This window comes from Calypte anna, chromosome Z (genome assembly GCF_003957555.1).
Source record: "Calypte anna isolate BGI_N300 chromosome Z, bCalAnn1_v1.p, whole genome shotgun sequence".
NCBI classification, from domain to species: Eukaryota; Metazoa; Chordata; class Aves; order Apodiformes; family Trochilidae; genus Calypte; species Calypte anna.
In genome coordinates, this window is record NC_044274.1 from 42,864,844 (window position 1) to 42,890,904 (window position 26,061).

The window sequence follows — 26,061 nt, forward strand, 5'->3', positions numbered from 1 at the left end:
ACAAAAAAAGTTTCTAGTAAATGTGATGATGCATGTGTTTATAGGTGTGATACTACACTGACTGAAGTTTTAGTGATTGTTGTTTGCATTTTAAGTCGTGAGTACCTTACAATTCAGCGGCATATGGACCCCATAAACCTTGTGTCAAGACCCTATAAAGTAATGTATTATCACTTAGCTTATTTAACTAGTTATGTTTGTTCCCTGCAGGTTTTCTGCCTAGCTTTTTGTGCATATACATGCATTTCCATATATATCTATTTGCGCACAGAATACTCCCGTACATAAGAAAAATAACTAAAGCTCTGATTATGCAAAAAATAATACTTAATATATTGCTACAAGAAGTCTTGAGAGGCACAAAGAGTGGTCATACAGATAGAATAGCAGCTAGATAACACTGTGGTAATAAAATGTGCTTTAGGTAATTTGTTAACTGTAGTTGCTATTTACTACATTATTTGTGCTGTATGTACTGAAGTAATTGTATACTTAGTGGACACGAACCTGATGAGCATTTTCTAACAAAGGGTGAAAAAGAAGCTGTCAGTGTTGCTATTAAATAAAATATTAAAAACACTGTAATCCTCTTAAGTAAATGTTTTGGAAATGGTTCTCAGATACTGAATCTTTTCTCTGAAATGCAAACTGCCGAAATCAGTTTTCACAGACTACTAGAATTTTAATCAAACTTCAGGTTCTTAGTTCATTATGTGCATGTTTAGATAGTTAAGCAAACTACTCACTCGTATCTCAAGAGAAAGAGAATCCTGGGCTGCAAATGTCAGTGTTAGCCATACTGTTTTCTTTGATTTTTGATGCATAATAATTGTCGTCTGCTTCACAACTTGAAACAGTTGAGCAGTTGTCAGGCCAAAGGGCATCAGCTGAAACTCTGCTTTAGTAAGACTGCAGGTGGCCTAGCTGGCCTTTCTACTTTTTAGCATTATTATCTCTGAAGTCCAAGGGCAGTGCCTCTTCTCAGCCATCTGGTAAAGTTTGTGAGCATTGTCTGTGATGAAGGGAGGTAAAAATCAGATTTCCAGTGTCAGTCTGCCATACCAGGACCTGCACCATTGGTAGAAAACTGCTCTGTGAATACAGGGCGAGTGGCGGGGAGTGAACCCACCTGCCCATGGTGTCAAAGAACCTTTCTGGTTCTTTCATGACATGAGCTCAGACTCCATCCCAGCCATCCTCACCAGAGGTGATCTGAAGGTGTAAGGGGTCATGGGCACTCCTACTCTAAAGGGTGCCTGCTCTCAAAAAGGTAGATTCCCACACGGATTCAGTATTCACCACTTAACTGGTGTGATTGTGATATGAAGTTTTCTGGCCCAAGTGTGTGTATGCCGTGCATGTGTCCAGGCGTGTTACCAGCACTCGTATCTCATCCCACCTGAGGGCAGGATTCCTTAAGCCAGCCCCATGGATGCAAGAACAGATCCTGGTGTCTCTCACCAGGAGGCTCTGATGGTGACTTTTTTTCTTAATTGCCTGCCTTGAAACTGATACCTGAACATGCAGATATGGCTGGAGGTTGGCATAACTAGCAGTGCAAACAAAAAGCAACTGTCTCCCAGCCTGGAGCTTTGGAAGTACAGAACTTGCAGCAGTAGCAGAGTTTTTAGTGTATGGGGTGGGAGAGAAAGATTTTTATGGGGATGGGGAGTTAATGCAAACCAGGACTTGAAAGTAATTGAACCGCTTTCCCACAAGGTCTCTGTGCATGCCAGGGCCCAGCCGCTGCAGCTGCTGTCATTGCTGCATTAATACTGTATTTCCCAAGGCAAAACTAGTTCCCACATACCTTTATACGTATCTCTGCAAGGAAGTGGTAAAGAGTTGATCTTTATTCATTATTTTAATGGAGTTCTTCCTCTGTTCTGGAAAGAATCTTTAGCTTGCTTTTCTTTGAAAGGACGCAGAGGGGGTGAGGGGTGGGGTGGAGAGGGGAAGAGGAGGGGAGTGCAAGGGGATGTGTGTGCGTAGGCATGTGCACACGTGTGTGTGTGCGTGCATGTGTGTGCTTTCACTGATGCACCAGGAGCACCAGCACTAGCTAGGTCAAACTGGGTGCAGACCTCATGTCAACCTGTACTATGCCTGCCTTGCCTCCTAGGAGATGCTGCTTGAGCCATCTCAGCCAGACAGCGCCATTTCCTCCAGGGATGCCTTCACATGAGTGGCTCATTCCTGGCCAACAAATTGGCTCTGGGTCTTTGCCATGATCCCCAGCAGCACTATTCTGGGGGTTACTAGCATATGCTGCAGGTCTGGCAAGGTTTATCCCCCCTTGTCTGCTCAGACTAGGGTTGTAAACCCACTTTCACCCTGCTTCTGTGAGGACACAAACCCAATCTCACCATGACTCCACAGCCCCTTGCTGCAATAGGAGCTCAGCTTGGTGTCTGCCCTTACCTTATTCCATTTCCTTTCTCCTGCTTGCCTCTCCTCGCTCCAGGGACCTTGCCAGACTGTTCTTGTTTTTGGGTCTCTAGTGAAATGTAGTCCCTTGGCCGGGATCTGGGAGGGACCAAGGCTTTTCCCTCACCTCTGCAGCTCACAGGGGCATCCTAGCTGATGTATTTGTGGCTTGCTCTAGTCCGTATGGAGGGGTGAGAGGGAGAAGGGGTATTGAAGTGGGTTATTATGGTTTCAAATCAGATCTGCAATAACGGCTTGTTGTGTAAGAGTTCAAGCAGTCAAAGAGGTGTGTTCAAGGACATCAGTGTATTTGTGCCAAGGGGAATGTCTTTTATGGTAAATTAACTCCAGTTAAATTGAGTATTTATTCAAAGGGAAACTCCAGTATTTAAAGCTGGCGTTATCAGCTTTTTGCAGTGTCTGGGTGAAGAAAAAGATGATAGGATTTGGGGTGGTATTCTACACCAGATATGAAAATAAATTTTGCTCACTGTGGTTAACCCTGAGTTTTCCTCATCGCTTCTTATCTAAGCACGTCACGTATCTATGTGGTCTGATGCTTGTACAGTGCAAAGCCGACAGAACTGGGCAAGTGCAGCCAGAAGCCGAGCTGCGGGGATGCGTCTTGGATTCCGCAAGGGTTAACGCGTTGGGGTCTTGCTGTTTCTTCTGACATTACCTGTCTTTACGGGCTCTCTCCTCCCTCCCATCCCCCTTCTTCTTTCGATTTGTAAATTTATGGGAACTGCAGCTGGTAGACTTGGCAAGCTCCCCTCATTAAGAGCCCTCTTTGTAAATGGGCTGTGTTTGAGCATTTCCCTAATGAGGACAGGACGGGGTTAAAAAGTGACCATTTCATGGTTGACTTGAACCTGCCTACTTTCCTTGATGTGTCGTTGTGAAATGCCTGGCGCGAATAAACTCTGGCTTTGGGCGAGGAAGAAGTCAGTGCTCCTTCCCGATCGTCGCCCGGGGCTGCGCACCGGTACCAGGAGGCAGCGCCGGTGCCGTTCCGCCGCTCCATCCCGCCGAAGGCAGCGGCAGTGCTGGAGGGGTCGCACACACAACACATCCCCCCTCCCCCCTACCCGAGGCTGCATGGCAGCACTTCTTACAGGAGCAGGAATAAGTTTAATTCACGACTTCCCCCCCCCCCCCCAACTTCCCCGGCTCCCCTGGTAGGAGGTGCCGCGAGAGAATGAAACCAGACCCCGCGCCCTGTTGCTGCCCGGGACCGAGACAGCACCCCCCCCTCCCCTATCCCCCCACCTCCTCCTTCGCCGCCCGACAGCAGTCTGGGAGCCCGGGGACCGCAGTTACCGGCGGTACCGGCAGAGCTCCCCCCCTGTTAAGGGGCAAAGTGGGCTACTCTCCCTCGTGTCCCCTCGCTTCCCCCTCGGCGGGGCCGCCGAGGGGGAAGCGAGGGCGTCTGAGACAGCGGCCACTGACAAAATCGTACCGCGAAAGGAGGAGAAGGAAAATAAACCTCCTGCAGATGGCAGCCCCCCCCTGCTCCCTTCGTCTTCTCTCCGGTCTCCGCCCCCCCCCCTCACCCCTCCCCGTCCTCCTCACCCCCCTTCCCAGTAACTTTCTCCCACCAGAAGAGAGGGAAAATGAGGGATGCTTGCAAAACGTGCTTGTTCCTTCTTTGGCGTTCGATGGTGGTTAATAAAGAGGGAGGGCAAGGGAGGGGGATATGGTGGAGAAGGAATGTGTTTGCAGACGGAGGAGGAGTGTAAGCGCTGGTTGTGTAATTAAATAATTAAAAAAAAAAATACTTAAGTCTCATTTGGGGAGAGCGCTGGAACGGGGTCCAGAGGGTGTAACCAGTGAATTTTTCAACTTCCAAGTTTTGCAGAGTGAAAGGGGGGTGGGGTGCGGGACACGGCGGGAACAAACCAGGCGGGAGCGAGAGGGAGAGAGATTTATCGTTTGAATTTTCAAGAGATTTTTTTATTGCAGTGGGCGTTTGAGAGGCAGTCTCTCACCGCTGCCCGCAGAGCGAGCGAGGGCGGGCGGCGGGAGCGGCGGGAGCGGAGGTCGGGGGGCCGCCGGGGTAGCCCGCAGGCCGCCCGCCCGCGTGGTCGGTGCTCCGCGAAGTTTCGCCTGCCATCACTCCCCGGGATTTTCTTGAGCCTCTCCGGGCTGTAACCTTGAACTTTCGAGAGCTCTGGTGACAGAGCCGTAATAACCCACCACCACAACTTTTTTTTTTTTTTTTTTTTTTTTTTTTTTTTTTTTTTTTTAAAAAAAAAAAAGACCAAACAAAAAAAATTCCTCCCGCCCACCCTCCCCCCCCCTCGCCCCCCCTCGAGTCCTTCCCCCCTCATCTGCAAAACAACCACCAGCAGCAGCAGCAGCAAAAGCAAGACTCCTGCGCCGCCGACTACAAGAGGGTTAAAAGTGTAGACTGGATTTCACCCCGGGAAATCTAGCACACGGAGTGAACTTGAATCTTTGGCTATTTAAGGAGGACTGGGGTTTGTTGTGAAGTTGTGGTGATCCAGGGCAGAACCCCGTCCTGATTGATTTCATCTTCCTTGAGTCTCAGATGACTGTAAAATGAATAGATGAAATTATTCCTTTTTGAGGCTTTTCTTAGGGGCTCTCCGGGCAGCGTGTTCTCAAAGCGAAGTCATGATGTATTCTCCAATCTGTCTCACTCAGGTATAGACGCGTTTTATTTTATTTATTTGTTAATTAATTTATTTATTTTCATGTGTTTGGTTTTGTTTTGTTGGGTTTTTTTAATTATTATTTTCATATATGTTTGAGTTGTTAATGTTGTCTACCCGTCACTGCTGGTAGTTGTAACGGGTTAAAGCACAGTTGTAGCTGCTTGTCAGATCCAAACTCCTCTCGCAGGAGGGAATAGTAGAGAAAAAACTGTACCAGACCATTGTTTTGGGGAGATCCATTCAAAGTGTCGCCCGTAGACAAGTACTGTTAATTGTTGGTGCAAAGAAGTCAAAGGTTAACAAAATGGAAACGAGAATAATTACGCTAAAAAGCGGGTTTGAGAAGTCTTGATTTGATTGGAATCAACCGGTTTGCACGCTTTTCAGCTCGCCAGTTTACGCAGTGTAATGAAAGTATTTGAAAGGAAAAGTGCTGGTTTTGAGAGGAAAAAAAAAAAAAAAAGAAAGAAAAGAGCTCTCGCCCCGGTGCGCAGTAATCCCGTCTTATGCTTAATTAATAATACGTAGGTTGCCAACAGCGAGGGCGATGTGAGCGGGGATGACCAAGCTGTGCAGTATTTTCTCGTTCGGTTAGGCAGGGGCACGGCATTTTCCACCTCCCAGCTAAATTGCAGTGCTCGCGGGCGAGGACGCATCCTCCGGAGCCAGTGGGGAGGAAAAAAAAAAAAAAAAAGGAAGCTGTTCCCGGTTTTTACAGCCGCACTCGCAGCCGCTTCCCAAGCTTCGGCGGCGGCTGTCAGCGGGACGGCGGGCGGCAGCGGAGCGGAGCCGCCGAGCGGGTGGCGGCGGGGGTCTGGGGCTGCCCGGGCTGGGCTCCCCGCCGCCGGCAAGAGCAGCTCTGGAGACCTGAGGGGTTTGAGGGAGCAGGATTGGGAAGTTGCCCGCGTGCTTCGGGAAGCCAGACCTGGCCCGGCGTGCGGTAACGGGGAGGGGGAGCCGGGGCACCGGCGCTTGTTCCCGTGGGTAAACCCGGTCTGTAAAGCCAGGGGATAGTTTTCAGAAGCTTTCGTGAAAGTCTATCTTAGGAGGATATGATGTAAACTGATTAAACGATAACTGCCGGCTTCCACATTGGTGCAAGAAATAGCTAAAGAAGCAGAAAATGTGCGAAGGTACCGTCTCCTTCACTGCTGTTATTAAGCGGCTAACGATGCACTGAAGAGTTGCATGGTGAATAAATAAATATGATTTAAGCTATTCTACAATTAGAAAGCATTGTAATTCAAAAGGACTGAAGTATTCATAAATTGTGAATGGAGATGGAAACAATGATAAGGCTTATTCAGTGATTGGATACAGTCCTGTAGCTTTTTGGCTGACACAATTTTTATTGTTTATATTTTGTTTGGCATCTAAGTGTGATTGACTTAGATATGGATATTTTCAGCAAGTAAATGTGAGCTGCAATGGAGCAAAGCTGGAAAAGAGTACTGCTGAGATGTTTCTCCTTCAAAGGAGAAATGAATGCATGTAGGAAGCATTTTGTGTAACAAGATACGCACACTCTTACAGGTACACACAGAGGAATAATTACTTATGGTGGAATCTACAATTAGTAAAAAATAAGTCTGTGTGGGCTGTACACTGTGAAGTTATTGACAGGCAAGAAAACCTCTGTGCCAGAGTATAAACCCATGGGTAAAACTGAAGAAGGTGTTTTTTACACTGGAAACACACAAATTTTCACTACCACCTCTATTACAGTGGGTAGTTAATTTTGTTGTTACCTGCTCTAATGACTTCTTTTTCCCCCTGCGCGTTTGCTTTTTGGACTCGCAGATGTAATAGATTTCCTCATTCTTCACAAATCTTTGTTAAAATATTGTACTCAGGTGCATACAAAACCACAGCATTGTACTTCTACAGCCATAGAAGTTCCTGGTTTTAGTGCATTGATAACTTTTTTGTAAGACCTTACAGTCATGCTGTATCATGTGCCATACAGAGACAATTCCCACTTAGTTGTACATACATAGAACACAGTAGCAGCAAACTGATTTTAATTTGTGACCTTGCTCTATTTGGAATAATAAAGGCATTTTAAAAATCACCTTTTCTCTTGATAAGCTAAAAATTAAAGTTATGCTGGCAATGAAAATTTATACTTTGTGTTATTTATTTATTTATTTAAAGATTTATAATCTTATTTTGAGCTGCGTCTGAGCTAAAATATTACTTCCAAAATTGCTCTCACTGTTGTGCTCTCCATCTGTAAGGCTCTTGCAATCCATGTTGACTGTGGTAGCATAGGTTCAGAAGAAAATATTTTGGTGAAAGTTCTAAACACAGAACACCTGTTTGGATGGAGCTCCTTGCGAAAACAGTAGTTCAGTTCGTACTGAGGCACTGCTGAAGCACCTTTTAGAAACAAGTCTTAAATCCAAAGTACAGTTTTAAGACAAATCTTGGCAATTCGAGTGTTTCCCATTGCTCTTTTGGTAAAAGTTTGGTGGGTGTAAAGTAACTGCAAGGAAGAATGAAGATTTACCAAATGCAATTTAATCTTTGAGGTTCCTTCCCATATGCCGCTGTCCTCCTGTTTTGCAGTGAGTGTGAGCTGCATTTATCTCTCTTGCTGAGGCATGATAGGATGCAGTTACCACATGCCTCTAAGTGCTTGGTCTCTTGTGATATTTTTGCAGTGGTTTATTTTTATGCTATGGTGGTGCAGGAAGCTCAAAATATGCTGTCGTTTTCTTTTCCTTCTGGGATATGTTGCTTCATTAGGTGCAGAGAGAACCCGTGCAGGGAAACTGAGTGCGTGAAGTTGTCTGTGTAGAATTTTTAGACTCCAGCCTGATATATCTGTTGTACAATGCTCAGTTCAAACTTGCATGAACTTATACAAAATTTACAATAGCGGAAGACAGGAGAAGGGTGCTGCATTTCCTCTTTACCTTTTCCAAAGAGAAAACCTGGCCTATACATCATTATTAGATGACTGGTATTTTTTCCTTTATTTACTAGCGACATAGACACTAAATAGAAACTTCCATTTTAATTTAAATTGCCAGTGCACAATGGTTCACCTGAACCATTTGACATGGAATTTGAAAATCGTACCTCCATAAATCACTTTATTGCAAGAGCAACTGCGGCACGTGGGTAAGTGCCACATTAAAAATATTTCAGTATTGCCTGTACGAATATTAAGGGGGGAAGAAATTAAATTCTGTAGATGACTTTTTTGGAGGCTTAGTGGAGAATGTATGTGATTAATTGCAAATCTCCATTTAGGGCCATTTTTATGGGCACTTCTTCTTGTCAAGTAATGTTTCATTTGAAAGAACTCCAGATGCACAATGAATCTCTCAAAGATACCTGATAATATTGCTTTAGAACAGGATGTTCTTTACCATGTTTCTGCTTCACAGTCTTTCAAATGTATTCACATCTTTCAGACTTAATTATGAGAGAAAAGCCTTAATATAATTTTAAAAAGTGGTTTAATTTCTTGATTTTTTTTTATTTTTTATTTTTTTTCAGTCTTTGAGAAAGAAACACTTAACCACTACAGACTGGAATTTAAAAAGCTGAATTTGTCTCTCCATATACATTTTCATAGATGTAAAATGCTGTAAATTATTATTTGTAATACTGTGTGCATTACCCAGAGGCATAGCCATTCCAGTATAGTTTGTGATGTTCTTCTTAAAAATAAGTAGTTTATTTGCAATATTTCTACATTAATTTTATTTCCATTTTAAGCTATAAATGCTGAAGATTTATCCATGTAGCAGAAATCATAGTATTGGGACAAAAATTCATTTCTCCCAAAGCGCTGCACTCCCTTGCCTTTGTCCCACCTTTAGCACCAGCTGTTGGAATTTTCAAAATCTGCAGAAAATCTTTTTTATTAGGTCTAAAATTAATTGTAAGGACTTAACAGTGCACAGTCTTTATGCTTATGTTAATAAAAAAAAAATATTTTAATACTTCAATTAGACAAGTTCTGCAGAAGAAAAAATAAACATTCTTTAGTAGTTATAATTGAAGGGGAAAAAAGCATGGCATCAGAAAGCATATGAAGATAGGGAAGTCTTATCATGGGCTGTGGTTACTCAGAGCAGTATTGCCTTCCCACACAAAGAACAGATTGTGGTTTAACTCTTTCTATGGCCTAGTTTTATGTGCCAGCATAGTATGAGAATTGTTCAAATCTCTGCTGGAAACTTACTAATCAGTTTAATTATTGCCTTTGTGGCTTTTTGTCAAGCATCATACTGTAATCGTTTGTGTCCTGACTTACCTTTTTATATTGTTGCTCTTATATAATTTTTTCCCCCCTGAAGTTAACATGGCCATAGGTAAACTGCTTGCAGGTTTTCTGTTTGATTTGAGGACATTTAGGGAAGAAAGGTGACTAGATCTTGTGGGTCTTTTTACCATTCAGGAAATTTTGAAGTTTGTTTAAAATTTGAAGGTTGAAATACTAAATTCTTAGCCTGAAGCTCCTACAGTAGCAGTCTGAACTTTGTATAATTAATACCATTAGTTACACTTTCATCATTTTTAGCTAATAGAGCTAATTAGCCTATTGATTAAACATAATTCATTCCTTGTCCAGAAGCATAGCTAAATATTAATTTGTTAATTGTGTTATTGAATGTAGTTGGGTAAAAAAGGTTCAGTTTTAGTTTGATTGCACCATGTCGCTCACTACGATGAGCAATCTGTATGGTATTTAAAACTAAACGTGCCTGCATTCAGGAAGAAAGATACCCCCCCTAAGGTCTGCTTTCCAAACCAAAATACAGTAATGTTTGATAAGCAGATCGTGCTGTTTCAAACAGAGCATTTGCTCATGGAAAAAAGGCATTAGTTTTTGGGAAAGTCCTATTTAGATATTAACATGGATGTGTAGGATGGTACCAAAAGCAGACAAAAATGAATTGATTTAATTGCTCTAGGATGTACTTGTAGACAACAGCTAAGACTTACCTCCTTAACGCAATCCATATTGCTGCTAGGCAGAAGATAAGAACTTGCAGGTGAACTGCAGATGACAGAAAGGGGTATTTTTGAACTGTAAATAAATTGCACGGATTTCACAAAAGCAGAATTTGACCAGTGGTGCACATGTAATGCCACTCTGCCACAGCATGCAGAAACACAAAGAATGCAAAGTTTGTGCCAAGTTGCCATTTTTCATTGTACACCTCAGATTGATTTTTTAAGGGCTTTAGAATAATTGCCACAATCATGTGATCAGTTAGCAAATTAACTGACTCTGAGGCGCTGCTGGAAGAGCATAAACGTTATTTTTATCCTCAACCTGATAAACTTTTATTTTACAGCGTTTGGGGGTGGTGGGAGGGAAGCCCGAAGAGCTGGAAGTACAGAAGGTTCTGTTCAGGATTTGTAACTGACACATTGTGTCTTTTGCCTGCTTTTCCTTACTGTATTCTGGTTTCTCTAGTTACCACCGCTGGAATGGTGCTGTTTTAGTGCTGGAATGTTGGACGTTTGATAAGAAAATGGATCAAGTTTAATGGCGCATGCTCTTTGTGCCACCAGCAGTCTCTTGCTGAGAGCATGCTCCAAAAGCGGGAACTGTGTGGCATTACACTGAGCATGTATATGCTTTGTGTTTCTGTGCCACAGAGAGGAGAAATGAACTGTGGCATTCGCCTCAGCCTTCTGATCCCTTCTGCTCAGATTTTTTAAAACCGTATAGTGTCCTCTTTGTGCAATGGTACTTTTCTTGATGTTAGCCATTCATTCAGTGATTTAAGTGTTAGAAACAAAACATCTTGATAGCATCTCTTTTAAATGATGTTGTCTCTGCAGCGTAGTGGGATGAAGTGAGGGGAGGCATACAAAATAAAATCTTCACATGGTTCTTTCGAAGAGTGAAATATGGGGGAAATATGCTTCTCTTTGTATGTTTTGTGTGCTGCCTGACAGAAGTAATAATTGCATCAAAGGTGTTACACAGAAATTTGCGTAAATTTGAAGTGTTTATTCTCTTCATCTTGGATTTCACTTTAAGATTTTCAGAAACCTTTCTTAATACTGCTTTGATTATGAGAAATTACTGACTTACAGATTTCTTATTCTCTCTCTCTTTTTTCTTTTTTTTTTTTTTTTTTTTCTTTTTTTCTTTTTTTCTTTCTCCTCTCCACTTCTTTCCACAGGATGAATTTCACCCGTTCATTGAGGCACTCCTTCCTCATGTCCGTGCAATTGCCTATACTTGGTTCAACCTTCAGGCTCGAAAACGCAAGTACTTTAAAAAACATGAGAAACGAATGTCAAAGGATGAGGAAAGAGCAGTCAAGGATGAGCTACTTAGTGAGAAGCCTGAAATTAAACAGAAGTGGGCATCCAGGCTCCTGGCCAAGCTGCGCAAAGATATTCGCCAAGAGTTCCGGGAGGATTTTGTGCTCACGGTGACTGGGAAGAAGCACCCATGCTGTGTATTGTCCAATCCTGACCAGAAGGGTAAGATTAGGAGAATCGACTGCCTGCGACAGGCTGACAAAGTCTGGCGTCTGGATCTAGTCATGGTGATCCTGTTCAAAGGCATCCCCTTGGAAAGTACGGATGGAGAGCGGCTCATGAAATCCCCACATTGCACAAATCCAGCACTTTGCGTCCAGCCACATCACATAACAGTATCAGTCAAGGAGCTTGATTTGTTTTTGGCATACTACGTGCAGGAGCAAGGTAGGAAGCAGATTGTCATGTTTCTGTGTTAGTATGTCAAACTTGGATTCCAAGTAGCCCTGTTTCCCCTATGGGCTGGCTTCCAGTGAAACAATATTCTGTGGTCTGTAAACATAATGTGGGTACATATCCATATGTAAATCAGCATGTATGCCTATATCCTTACATGCACACACATTCCTACAGATCTGTGTAAATGTAAACGACACATATGTCTAACATGCGTGTCTTGTTCTCTTTCAAGAGAGAGCGACTCATATCAAGGTAGTACTTTAGTTCCACTGAAGTTGCTTTTTTTTTTTTCTCATCAAAATGTGGCAATATATTTTTGTGTAGTTTTTACCAGTTGTGACTTCCAAAAACATTTTCTTGTTTTTCAAGTTTTTTTTTTTTTTTGTCCCCCCAGTACTGTTAACAGATACAGATATGTGCAATTGCACAATCACAATACTACAAATATTTGCTTTTGTAGATAAAAGTAATAAAAAATGCATGCTTGATGAACCTGCTATCATTTTGAAACACGATTGTACTTTTTATCAGCTTTATAAAATAAAACATGAAAAAAGCTTAGCGCAAAGTACTGCGTTTTAAATATATGTAGTCAGAAGCACAGCATACAGTACTTTATGGTTTATTCCTGTTTTACATCCCTAGTTCATCTTACCTTATGACCTTTAAAGAAAAGGTTAAAGTTTTAATATTTTGAGAGGATTTTCCATGAAAAGTATATTTTCACAAACACAATCTGATGCTTAGTTTTATTTGGCAGATAATTCAAATGCGGCAAATTGCAGGAACACTGTGAAAAAGCTTCTGAAACTTAGTTTTACAGAATGAAGATAAAAACAGAGCTTCTGATAATATAATGTATCAGGTAAAATCTGCTAGTCAAATTGCATATTCAAATAACAGTATTCATAGGCAGGTTCTCTGAAGCTGTAAATGGCTGCAAGTAGACAAGGGCTTTTTCCTCTGATACTAAGCCTTCCAAAAATGCTTTTTGTCTGTGAGAGGTCATTTTGGTTCTTTCTGGTGATTATACCACCCTCAAGGTGTCTTTGTAATGCTGCCTGATCAGCAGTAATAAAGCCTTTCTTTCTTAGCTGCAGATCTTGACTAGGGAAAGTTGGACTGGCCGCAGATGGTGGGCCATGTCAGAACCTGGCCTGGTAGTAGGGAGAAAGGGCCTGCAGAAAGGCAGATGGCAGGCTCTTATCTGATGCCCCACACATAACTGTGGGATTTAATGGAAAACAAACGGAATGGATTTTGTTAGTACAAAAAGGAAAAATTGCACGTCTTCACCCAGTGTGTACTCATTGTTTAAAAAATTTACAACACAACGTTTTTGTTTTGAGTACATTTGTCTCATTTACTCTTGCAAGTGGAGCACAATGTTTACGTGAATGTATAAATAGTGTTCAATTTTTTTGATTATTCATGATGAAAAAATAAGGTTTAATGTTTTGTTTTCACTTTCCCCCATGTATTTTTCCTCCACAGCAGTAGACAACACTTAGATTTTTTGCACCGACTTTTAAGTTGATTCAGAGTCTGTTAAATCTGATCCCAAATAACACAGGGAGAAAGATCTCTTCGATAGCTTTAAACAGAATAGCTTAATTACAAATAATATGCACCTTTAGACTCCTTTTTGTAAAGAAAAATTCAAGTGATATTTTGAATGCATATGTTGCAAGACATAGCTTACTGATTAATTCTATTAGATCTACGTATCTCTAGAAGTCAAAACTACAAAGGGAAGCAAAACAGTTTAAGTAGCTCTTGAGCCGAAGAAGCTGGGGTCAGAGCACTCTTACATGCTATCGACTTTTAAGTTGTTGGAAACCAGTAATGTGAAGTGGAAGAAAGAATTGCAGGATATAGCTGATTTAATTGACTTCAGTGTATTGAGAAGATGGATTTATTTAAAATACTTGGCTAATCAGAAATGAGCAAGACAAGCATGCTGTAATATTATAACTTTCAAAGTTACATGGTGCTACTTTGAGAACACACTGGTAGATGAAGCTGGCTAATTTCTATGTAGCACATCACCCTTAGACCCTTTTGTTTATTGTAAACTGCATGTATTTTGTATCTGTCTTGCTGTTTCACAGTAAATCTTCCATTAACATCTGCTGTCTTGCTCCTTGAAGAAGTTGTATTAAGTTATCTTTGCATGTTTTTTCATTTTGTCAAACTTTGATTCTTTATCCTCATTGAAAACAGGTTAATTTCGGCACTTTGTAGTGCACTTGACTGAGAGCACCAGGCTTTGCAAAAGATAAGCATGAAGTCAACCAAAATGCTACATCATACACACGCTGTTTGCTTCTTACTTCTCTTTTAGAATATATAAATCCGCCTAATAGTATAACATAAAAGCTAAGTGGAGACATAGAAATAATTAAATCCCTGACAAAACATGAAGAAGGAATTAGTACATAAAATGAGCAAAAGGACAAAGTGGTTTGTTTTTTTGATGCTTTAAAAAAAAAAAAAAAAAAAAAAAAAAAGATTAGAGGGAAAAAGAGGAGGAAGAATAGTTCAAGTGCCAGTGGTGGTTGCCAGTGGCACCAGGATTGGCATCAGACCTTCTTTGTTTAGCCTAGGATGCCTGTGATTTGTTGGTTGGCATCCGCATTGCAGTGCAGAGTAATGTTACAATATATTGACAATTTCCAGATCTGGAAGTGTCAATAATCCTTTAAGTTCTTAATAAAAAGAGCTTCTACTTCCATGCCTGCCTTGAAAGAAATATGGATTGACCTATAAAGTTCTGTGATTGACCAACTTCATCTGGTTCTACTTTTCTTTTCGCTCATCTCCCTCAGAATTCAGCATTTTTTTCCTCCGTGTTCTCCCACTACTATGCTCTTGTAGGATCTTTAAAAAAAAAAAAAAAGAAAAAAGAAAGAAAAAGGGACTTGACATAGTTTGCAGTATTGCTCCTTTGAAGTGGGGGAATAAAATGGGGAGTACACATTGTGATCCATGTTTAATCTCAATCAAAATAATTTTTAGTCATAACATACTTTTTGCTGGGCTCTTCTTTTTGCATATATCAGGTCTACCCCCCACCCCCTGAGTGTTTAAAAGGCGAAAACCATGAAAATGGAATTAACATTATTTCTAGTGACATAACTGCCTTATTGGTTTGCTTTTTTTTTTTTTAATTATTTTTTTTTTTTTTAAATTTGCGTGTGTGTGTGTGTTTTGTTTTGTTTTTAATTTCATCAGAGAATTGCTGTCGTTTGGTACGAAATGCATCTCGGTTTATAAAATCATTTGGTGGTATTTGATTCAGCGCAGCGCTTATGCTGCGTTCCCGTTGCTACAAGAACCGCCATTTTGTTTGTCGAGTGCCAGGAGAGGGGGAAAAAAAAAAAAAAAAAAAAAGGCAGACAATGTGCTTGATGCCAATAATGGTTGCCAGTGGCACCGAGGTTGGCATCAGACCCTCTTTGTCTAGATGCTGAATGCCTTTGATTCGTTGGTTGGCATCCGCATTGCAGTGGGCACATTGGAAAGTTTTTGACAATCGGTGAATGAAAGCTGCGCTACTTGTTTGCTGCAACAGAACCCAGATAATATAAATCCCTTCTTCTGAGAGATGTTTTGCTTGTTTTACAGCGGGTAATTAAAAAAAAAAAAAAAATTAAAAAAATAATGCGCCGCTGCTTTTTCTAAAACAAAATATCCACAGCAATGTGCCTTATCTGCAAAATTCCTAACCCCTGCATCATCTCTGCTGTTCTTTATGCGGCATAAATAAAATGCAAACTTAATGCTAGGTATTTCAGCACATGCTGAATGAAGCACAGTAGACCTTGAGAAATGCTTTGGGAGTTCAAAGGACTGAAGCAATGGTACATGGAACTGGTAAACATTTGTATGTTTTTAAAACATGTGCCTCTCCAAGTAGGTTTCTCAGATCAGTCACATTACTGTTTACCCTCCCCTTTGTCCTTGTGTAGGAGCCACATCCCCAGTTCTTAATACTCTGAAATTGAGGGAGGGGAGGATCTTTTAAACTATAAAAAGAGGGGAGCAGAAAATAGATGCATATATTTTTAGTCCGATACTATTCATGCAGTCTTGGTTTTTCACTTCTTAAACTATCAAGATACTGCTATGTCTCCAGCTGCACGACTTTGTCACTAGGAAATCAGCAAAAAGACAAAAATAATTTCTGTTGAAGTTTCCTAGATAGTTAGCATTATTACTGCTTTCCGGGTGACTCCTATTATCTTGTTCATTAATAAGATGGATTAGCAGCTCTGCCTAAAGAGCTACGCAGAAGGAAGCCTGGCCTACCTGAGCCCCTGAATCTCAAGGCTGAGCTTCCTCAGGGGACCGGCACGGAGCGGGGACAGGATAAAAAAAAAAAAAAAAAAAAAAAAAATCTAAAAAGGAAGAGAAAAACGATGAGGGGCGGGGGGTGCTAGGGCTCGGGCTGTCTTCTGCAGCCAGGGTGTGGAGAGCGCCGGGTGCCGGGCCTCGCCGCCCCGCCGGGATGCCGGGTCCCGGGGCGGGGGCGCTGGGCCACCCCCGCAGGCCGCACCCCGCAGGCCGCAGCCGCCGCAGGCCGCACCCCGCAGGCCTCTTGTCTTCCCGCCGCCCCCGGGCTGGGTACCGAGCTCCGTGCCGGTCGGGCGAGCCGCTGAGAATCGTCTCGGCTCGAGTGCGGGGTGCCCCATCTGCTTCTGTTCGAAGCTGCTTTTCCCCTGGCTCCGCGGCGAGCGGCCTTAACCCAACGCAGCTATTGCCCTTTAGCTCGAGATGGCCCTGGCACCGTGTGTGCACCGCCCGTCTCTGAAAAACGTCTCCTCCTCCCAGGAGGAACTGCAGTTCTGGTATAAACGTGGTATAAAAGTTCTTCTGACTTGCAGAAGTGGGTGGGTGAACTCTCGGTGTTACCAATGGCTTGGTCTTTGTATTCATCTTTTTGAGTTTTGTGGATTTGTTTTCACAGGGAGCTCAAAGTTTGAAATAGGTTTGCCTTTTCATGTTACGCTTTAGTTCCTGTTTAGTAAGTATAGAAAATAATAGTAACACTTTTCATGCTTAAAAATGATGAATACAATTAATGTAGTTAATTAACTGCAGTCTCACTGCACAAGAAATTTTACTTAATATCATAGTTAAAATTGTGTTTCCATCAGTCTCTTTTCTGCGTAATTCATATAGTGGTCATATATCTAAGTGTCACACCACTCAGCTGGATTTTGGGCAAGGGTTTGCATTTCTTGTGTGCACCGATGCTTCCACATACAATTAATAAAAAAAATGGGCTTAGAGGAATCAGTCAATCAGTTGAATTGATTGTTCCTACTTCCATTAACTTTAATGATTTTCCTCCTTCTGAATACTTAACCTGGGAACACGCAGTAGGACATTTGACTTGTTTTGCAGAAAGATATGTCAGAGCACAAGGAGATCTGTTAGAGTTTACACAACAAATTACTACTTACACTGGGAACAACAGGAAATGGAGCTTATTACTGCCTGTACCTATAGGCGTCGAGGTGCTCCATGAACTCGTAGCTCAGACAGTGAAATGGGATGCTGATTCCATGTGGTAAATCTCCGTTCTGAATCAGAAAGCCAGTGCAGATGCTGCAGTATGAATTTATATTTTAGCTGCTCTCATACGAGGGCAGTTTTTTTGTACTTTTAAGAATCTGATTTGGAATAATAAACCTTTTAAAAACTCCTGAGTTGCTTCAAGCAATACCGATCTATTGAAGCATGTGGAAAATAGAATTTAAAAAATGTGTCAACTGCAGAAGATATTGTATTGATTTCTTTTCTGTTTTTCTAATGTAAAATTTTGGATGACTACTTTGTTGAGAGTCTGTGTTATGCTGAAAAGTACAGGCAGCAAATAATACATTTGTCATTAGGAGATGGAGGTTAGTTTGGTGTATATACAGGCCTAATGTTTCTCAGTTGATGATGATAGATACATTGTTTATGAGATGTAGGTTATTAAGATATTTAAAAATGTCACTGATTGGTTTTCATTTTTCAGCGTGTGTATATGTGAATGGACGTTCAGAGAGCAGATCAAAAGTATTCAAAATGCATATTTATTTCTTTTTAGTTTCCCCTATGACATACGGGTTATGTGACAGTTCATAAGAAAGGAAAGAGAATTTTCCATATTTAATTTTCCTGTTGCAGTCAGGAACAAATTATCTATGCATTTGAGGAAGGAGGTTTCAGCACAGTCTGTTTTTTCTTACTGGATACACCATGAGGAGTCACTTTCACAAGGTTAAATGACATGTATTGTGTTTAGGATGAAAATGGACTATGGCTAAGTAAATTCAGTGCATCTAGTTGAAAACTGAGATTTACAAATTTATGAATGACATTTAGGTCATCACTAAGAAGATATAAAGAAAAGAGTAGAAAAGAAGACAGAGGAATCTTGTTTCACAGTAGTTTCAGACAGAAGAAAAATACTGGGGGGAAAAAAGCTTTTAAACTATAAATAAGTCCACTAATTCAAGATGGAAATACTTCAAGTAACAGCAGATTTATGTTTCAAATTTCTTAATTTTCATGCATATCGAATTCATTGTAGCTGTGAAAACTTCATTAAAATAATTAAATGCTAAATGCCGCTGCAGGTTGGGTTTTAAAGTTAATTGCATGAGATTGCTGTCAAGACTGCTTCTTTTTCTAGCTTTCCCTTCTTCCTTACTCTTCCTCCTTCTCCTCTGTCCTGCTGCTACTACAGTAGTGCAGATGAATCTCGAGGGCTGGTGGTCCCTTGAACCTCTGGTCCTTGGAGCAGGGTATGATAGTGCCAAGCACAGTAATTCAAGAGGCTTCCTAAAGCAGCACATTCCAGTCTCAATAGCAGTGTGGCCTGTTGCTGTAATCAGTCTGGCTAGGGTGATCTCAAGATCAAGCTAATTAGCTAGTTTACCTGAATAAAGCTGCTCCTTCCCACGTGGGATGGGGAAGAAATAGTTCATTTAGAGACACCTTCTATGTGCTAAGTGAATGTGAAAAAGGAAGAAGGGGTGTGTGATTAGTTGGTTTGTTTGACAGCTGTCAAACCAGATGTCATTTGTTATAAGGGGATTTCATGATTTTATTCTGTCTCTCTTTGTTTATTTAGTTCTGGTGTAACTTCTAGAAGCAGTTGATAGAAACCTCTCTCAAGGCAGTGAAGCCTGGGTTACAAGAGGTTTGAAAGGCTCAGAACCTAGTAAAAGGGAAGTGAGTCTTAGATTATTAGCTTCGTCCAAGAGAAAAGACAGTTGTTCTGGGTGTGTATATTGGGAGCAGTAAATTGTGTGTGTGCAGTTGGGAATATTCCTCTCACAAAGCTGTTAATCTTTCCCCCTCACCTTTCTTTTGCAAAAAAAGATAATTTTCTTACACTCTCCCCCTGCCAAACTCTGCTTTCATAGAGCACACTTTCTGAAGTGTGCTGTGCTTTTTCTATTTTACAGAAGTGTGTTTCTTTAGCTGTTTTTTAGGAACCTCGTTGGTGTGTCAGTTTTGTTCTAGATTTTTTCACAGTTGGTGAGAGATGGGCACTTCAGACTTAGCTTTTATGGGGGATTCTGACAAAGGAAGGGCTGATAAAGTGTGTTTATCAGTAGTAGTGTGCTGGATCAGTAGTAGTGTGCTGGGTTTTTGTAGCCAGCCTGAGGACCCAAGCTTTTGACTTCATGTCCCATCACTCCTGTGTATTAAATTCACATTGCTTATAGGGACATTGGAGTAATCTGAACATTAGCTTCCTCCTAATTTATCCTATTTTATTGGGTTTTTTTAACTCTAAAGAATATAAATTAGGGGAGGACGTGGTGTAAAACCTTCACGGAAGCTCATTCAGTCATCGAGTGTTATTTTCCCTTGTAGAAGCCTTACACTTTATAACAGTGCCAGCTTATCTTCAGAGCAGAAGGAAAACTTACAAGTGTCATTCCATAAAGACACCTTTACTAAAGGCATTTTTATGGCTTTAAGTGGGCTTTTAATTATCTGCCCCCTGAAAAAAAATGCACTGAAATTGAAGAAGATGGTTCTCCTTTTCTTCCTTAGAGAGTGAATAGAAAAGCCAAATGCAAAAATGAACAGCTAGGGAACTCTGTTTGGGAAACTCAGCATGTGCATTGAGACATAAGCCAAAAAGACAAGTTTTCTGATACAAGTTTGATGCAAATGCAACTGAGAATTTAAATGCAACTGAGAATGTAACTGAGAATTTAAAGTATTTTGGTATTGAACATATTGTTTAAATTTTTATCCCAATCTTCACATTCTATTAACCTGAATTACTACATGTATTTTCATGAAAGATGGTATTAAACAAGTGAAAGGTAAGTATGAACTATTTATCTCATGTCTAATATTATGTTTTAATTTTTAGTGAGTTATCTTGCAGTGTCATTCACAAGCTATCTTCTGAGAAGATACCACAGGATTTATAAGTTTTCCTTTAAATAGAAACTAAGAAATATGCACACATTTTAATACAGTAATTTCAAACTCTGTTTCTCTTTCAAACTCTAGAAATTAAATATAGTTAAAATACCTACAAAGTATAACTTTTTTGCTCATGAATTACATTGGTGCAAAATGCCGAACCATTCTTGGCCTTTTCTGATGGAGTCACTAACAAGGAAATGCTGCATTTGCTTAGAAGATTATTACAGAAGTTCCTTGTGTCTGAGAGACAGCAAGTATATTTACTGTAGTATCAGTTTTCCATTGCATGATTAATGCCACTGAAAATGTTGCCAGACATCTCAAAAGGGTGACTACACTCTGGTGTCCCTGATTTAAAAGTGTGAAAACATCTCCCGGTCAAGACAACTTGTATTTCATTGTTCTGACATCTGCAGTTTCTGGATGGATTACCTTAAATTTGTTATGCCATGTTAAAAGATGTGTTTTATGAGGCTGGCCTCCGCTTCTGGCCTTAGTGTCAAGAACCCTGCGACGTGATGCAACATGTCTTGTTAGGTTTAATTGACCAAAGCTGATTTGTTAAAACAATTCATTTGTGCTGTAACTCATGCCCTGGCCAAGTTGCTACCTGAATCTCTTGACCTTTACTTATCTGGGTCATGAAATGGCTGCGAACTGCTTGACCTCTCCATTGTTCAGCAGCCTTGCCACTTCCTCTGTTTCATTGTGGTAATTGCTGACAAGAAGACACTGGCTCCAAATTTACACCCCAGCGGGTTTCATGGAGTCCCTCTGGAGCAGCCATGTCCTGCCTTGGTTGTGCTCCTAATGTCACTACCTTTTGTCTGCTGACAGCGATGGGGACAAATTGACAGCCCTCCATAGAGGAAGAGGCAGTGGGAGGATTCCTAGGGGCCAGAGGGAAACTCCATCCTGTGCATTTCTCTTCTGTTAGGTTCACTACTTAAAGTACAAACACTGCAAATCTTAGCTGTTCCCATTTCACTGTGAACAGTGTTCCAGTGGGGTGTGCTGGGAAGAAGATTCTGCTTTGAAAACCCTTTGTGATGAAAATGTAATGCATTTGCACACCATTTTGATTTTTAGGAAAAAAGAGTCATCAACATAATTTGATAACATGAAATGGGGGAGCATTTCATGTCAGTGTAGTAAGAAGATACTCGGTTTAGTTACATACCAAAACATGGCTTTTTTAAAGACTGAGGCTGTACATAAAAGCAACTGTGTTCTCTAAAGTAGACATGTTATGCTTGATACTACATCTTTACTTACAAAAGAGGAGAAGGCGTTCTGTGAGGATGGAGCCATTTGCACCATATCCTGACAGTTTGCCTGAAGTCACCTGCTGCATTGTGTGGTGGTTGTAGGAAGCAATGCCTTTTGAATTCAGTGACTGAATTGGTTAAAAAACTGATGGCACCATCAGACTTGTTGGGCTAAGAAAACTTCTGTGCTGGTACTCTTATAAAACAAGTAAATTTGTAACCCCAGACTCATCAGCTAACTTGTATGCTCTCAATTTAAGGCCTGAAAACTTTGCTTATGTGGGCAGATTTCTTCAATCAGACTGATTTTATTTAAAACATACTTTCTTTCACAGCACTGTGCACTGAATTTTGCAGTGTATGGTTAGGTTTGTATTTCTTCAGTCCACTTATTTCTCTGGTGATGTTCAGATTTTTCTGAAAAACCAAACATCTCTCAGATTTTATGCGTACTTGCAACCTTCCAGTGGACTTGTAAATGACCGAAGCTTTTATTTCAGTGTGCAGCTCCACAATCTTAGGTGTGATTTTTAATTGTGGTTACATAGTTCCTCTGAAGGAAGAAGGAGGGAAAGCTGACGCAAGGGACTTAAATGCTATCACTGTGCGGTCTGTGTACAGTATGACTCAGTGTTTAGAAGCAAAGACTTCAAAATCCTTGTCCTGGTCCCCAGCCCTGCGACGGTTCGTCAGGTGACCACAGACAGGTTGCTCAGTCTCTGTGCCTCCAGTCTCAGAGAGAGGGAGCACCAGTTCCTTCTGATATACTGAGATACGTTTGTCAGGTGACCACAGACAGGTTGCTCAGTCTCTGTGCCTCCAGTCTCAGAGAGAGGGAGCACCAGTTCCTTCTGATATACTGAGATACATACTGGTAGAAAGTTATAACCCTTCCTGTATTTTCACTGCAAGCAGAATCTCTGTGTGGGTGCCCCAAGTGGTCTCTGTGTTGTAAAAACATGTCTTACCCAGTTTTCTCAAGACTGGATGGAAGAAACTTGCCCGAGCAGGGAGGATGGGCGCAAAGAATTCCTCCACCTCAAGCCCTGTGGTGGTACCACTCTGTGAGGAAGTCACACAGCTGAGTTGCCCTGCCACATGAGACTCTGTGGTGGCAGCTTGCCTTGGATCACCCATGTTCCAGTCTGCCAGAGCCCTGGGCAGGGCTGGTCCTTGAGGATGGGATCATGACGCTGGTGTGCTCAGCAAGCTGTCTTGAGTTTTGTCAACCAGTGAAAGTTAAGGGAAATAATACTTTCAACAGAAAGATAACAGAAACAATCATCGTGGGCAGCTGTATGTATCTTCATCCATCTGGCTCACCATGGAGGAGGAATCTGCAGTGCCTGCAGGGGTAGCGTTTGAGCTCAGTCTGATTCCCCATCCTTCTCTACATCCAGGATTGTGTGTTTCAGTCAAGTGGGTCACTAGTTGAGAACAGAGCACACAAGTGTGGGAGGAAGATGGATGGCCAGGAGTTTGGGCTGCGCTGTGAGATGCAACCCAAGCAACTGTAACACAGTGTGCTTGTGTCTGGAATATGCTGGTCATCCTGTTTCATCTCCCAGGCTTGGGCATGCCTGGCTCGTGAGGCAGCTGGAAGGGAGACCATTAGTGTGTAAGGGATAAGTCCAGGGTCTTGTCTTGGATGTCTCACCTTTGCTTGAATTCCATGTTGATTGTACTGAAACTCCCCTAAACAATTAATTAGTAACTTGTGCTTTTTGGACCCAGTGTGCCATCTACTTTTACTCTTTAAGCCATTGCTATAATCATTTGTTCCTTTTATGATGATATTTCAGGGTTGGTAATGACCTACCTATAACATCGACAGCTACAAAATTACTCCGTTGACTTCTCAGAGTAGGAAGTGACAATTTATAAAAATGAAAAGAAGTCTGTCCATGCAGTTTCCCCGTGTGATACTGAAACAGTGCAGTTTACAGCTAACTGAGGGTTAACATCAAAAGTTATTGTATTGTTTATCTTCCAGTTAAAGAATAACTAGCTTCTACAGAAAGAGTTGGAAAATTATCAGGCTGTCTAGATTCAGACACATAATTTAAAGTAATCTGTATCAATCTGTATCTGATTTTACCAAATATTCATTCATAGGTGAGTTTGCTGCCTGCAGTTCAGTCAGATACATGTAATTATTTTAAATGGCTTAATTGTTGCCTTTTTAAAATCTAAAGTTAAGGGAACAGATATCACATTGTTACAGAGAGCAGAATTGTAACTATAGTGATGAGTGCTGGTGTATTTTAAAATATGTGCCCAATCTTGCAATGTCATATGCACAGCCGGCATATATAGTTCTCCTTGGCCCTTCACTTTTTTTTTTTTTTTCTGCTATTTTTCTGCTATAAATTGAATATTCTGGGACAAAAATGATAGTTGTCCTATAATGATTTCTATTTACAGCCTCCGAATAAAGGAAAAGCTGCTTATAGTGAAATGAGGATCACTGGTCTTTCAGTAATTAAATAGACTTGTTATATGGCATTAATCCTTTTTGGAACATTTGGAATGACTTCTTACCACTCACAAACACAGCATTAGGGCAAGCAAGTAATCTGTTGTTTGTCCTCCAACATTTGTGTGATATAAAGCATGTGCATTCAAAGATGGTTTGTATTTAGGAGTAGGATCATTGCAGAGTCAGATATGACATTGATTATTCAGTAGAGTGAACTAAGACCTAGAATGATGCTACAACAGTTGATAGAATGACTTGAGCACCACTACTTGTGTCCATCTAAAAGGACTTACAGTGTAATGGTGTTCACAGCTTTCTACCTTTGGGTGTTGCACATAAGAAAAGTGTAAATTGTTTGGAGGTAGACAGAAACTTTCTAGATCTCTGATCAGCCTTCCTTGCAGGTAGGACAAGAAGTGAAGGTGTAATGAAAACGAATGTTTCATCAGGAAGGATGAAAAGAAAAAAAACTCCAAAGCATTAACTTTCTAATGATGAGGGTGGCATAGACAGGGAGAGGTGAATATGCTATTTTTTATCAAGGGCAGGTTTAGTGTGAATCTGTCAAAATGACACACCTAATCATGATGAAGTTGTCCAGTCAAGAGGTGGTTCAGATGATATCTTGATGTCCTTTGTAACACAAGGGTCCAGTGATGTTAATACCGTAGTCAAATTTGCTCCGTTTAGAAGCTTTGACTTCACAAAAGAATAAGTATCACCCAAACTTTCTCTCAAGAGTTTTGCAGTTTTGTAATTGCTTTCCTGAACAGAGCCTGATTAGTTCTCTTTGATCAGAAGGGCATACTAATACTCTTGGTATTCTGCTGGAGTCCTGTGCTGTTCTCCTGCATTGTTCAGCAGTAATTAACTTGAAGCATGGTGCAGAGCATTAGCTTCTGAGCCTAGGTTGAATCAGCAGAAGAGTCTTAAGTTCCTGCAGTATATATTCTGAGAACCCATTATCCTCTTGCAGTAAGATAAAAGTGTTTTAAAATATAGTCCAGCCAGTTTGACCTTGTCAGAATTCAAGTCATGTTAATGGCAACTTGGGCCTGCTGATGCATTTCACAGTAGGATGAGCATTTAGCACAGAACTTCTCTTGCCATTGATAGGCATCCTGTGTTTCAGATTAATAGATGCAGTTAAGAAGAGACACTGGAAAGCAACAATATTGGATCATGCAGATATGACCAATGAATAGTAGTAGTTATGGGTTTCATTTTGGGAAGCAGTGATTAGTGATAGTTTTATTGTAGCAAATATATATATGAAGAGGCCAGCTTTCATTGTAATGCCCTGGTAATGGGTGTCAAAACACTCAGAACAGAATTTATTTATTAATCTACACATTTCATGTAAGTTGCTAACAAGCTCAAGAATTAAAAATCTGATTCTGCTGAAATTTGCCTATGTGGTAGAACACAGTGAATATATAAAGATGTCATGGTGAGGTCTGATCAAACTCACAGGGGTCCTCAAAGCAGCAAAACAGCATTCAGATGGCACCTTCATGTTATGTGCACTGCTTCTGGGGGTTCCCCACAGGAGGATGTTGACCTACTCTGGAAATATATGCCCACTGGAGTAACTATAGCAGATTCATTTGAACTCCTCTCAATTACATGTGTGGTTTATTTTCTAATAATTACATATAAGTCTTACTGTATCTGCTGATGTGTTGTTTGATAAGTAGCTTCCAGTTGGAGCAAATGCTGTTTGGCACACAAGCTAGTTATTATTTGTTATTGACAAGGATGCCTTACTTTCCTTCTCAAGGTTGATTTCTCTGTCATTGATAGCACATGACGCATTTGAAAGTAAAATATACTTAAGATCATCAAGTCCAACCCTGAACCTAGCACTGCCAAGTTCACCACCAAACCACGTCCCTAAGCACTACAACTACAAGTCTTTTAAATACCTCCAGGGACAGTGACTCAACCACTTCCTGAGCTGCCTGTTCCAGTGCCTAACAACCCTTTTTGTGAAGAATTTTTTCCTAATATTCAATATAAACCTTCCCTGCTGTAACTTGAGCCCATTTCCTCTCAT

General features: G+C 41.1%; 1 protein-coding gene across 7 annotated transcripts in view; it reads left to right on the forward strand.

Annotated features, from left to right (window-relative positions):
- The first annotated feature begins 4,738 nt into the window (after nt 1–4,738).
- Nucleotides 4,739–26,061, forward strand: part of NFIB (nuclear factor I B) — a 165,345-nt gene continuing 144,022 nt past the window's right edge. For 3 of the 7 annotated variants that reach the window (XM_008496215.2, XM_008496216.2, XM_008496218.2), the window contains exons 1-2: nt 4,742–5,094; nt 11,264–11,795. In XM_008496215.2, coding sequence (XP_008494437.2) covers nt 5,065–5,094; nt 11,264–11,795 — 562 coding nt within the window. In that variant the 5' untranslated portion in view covers nt 4,742–5,064. Of the gene's footprint in view, nt 5,095–11,263; nt 11,796–16,638; nt 16,658–26,061 lie in introns of those variants that run through there. The other 4 variants (XM_008496217.2, XM_030466739.1, XM_030466740.1 and 1 more) reach the window with 4 other exon arrangements.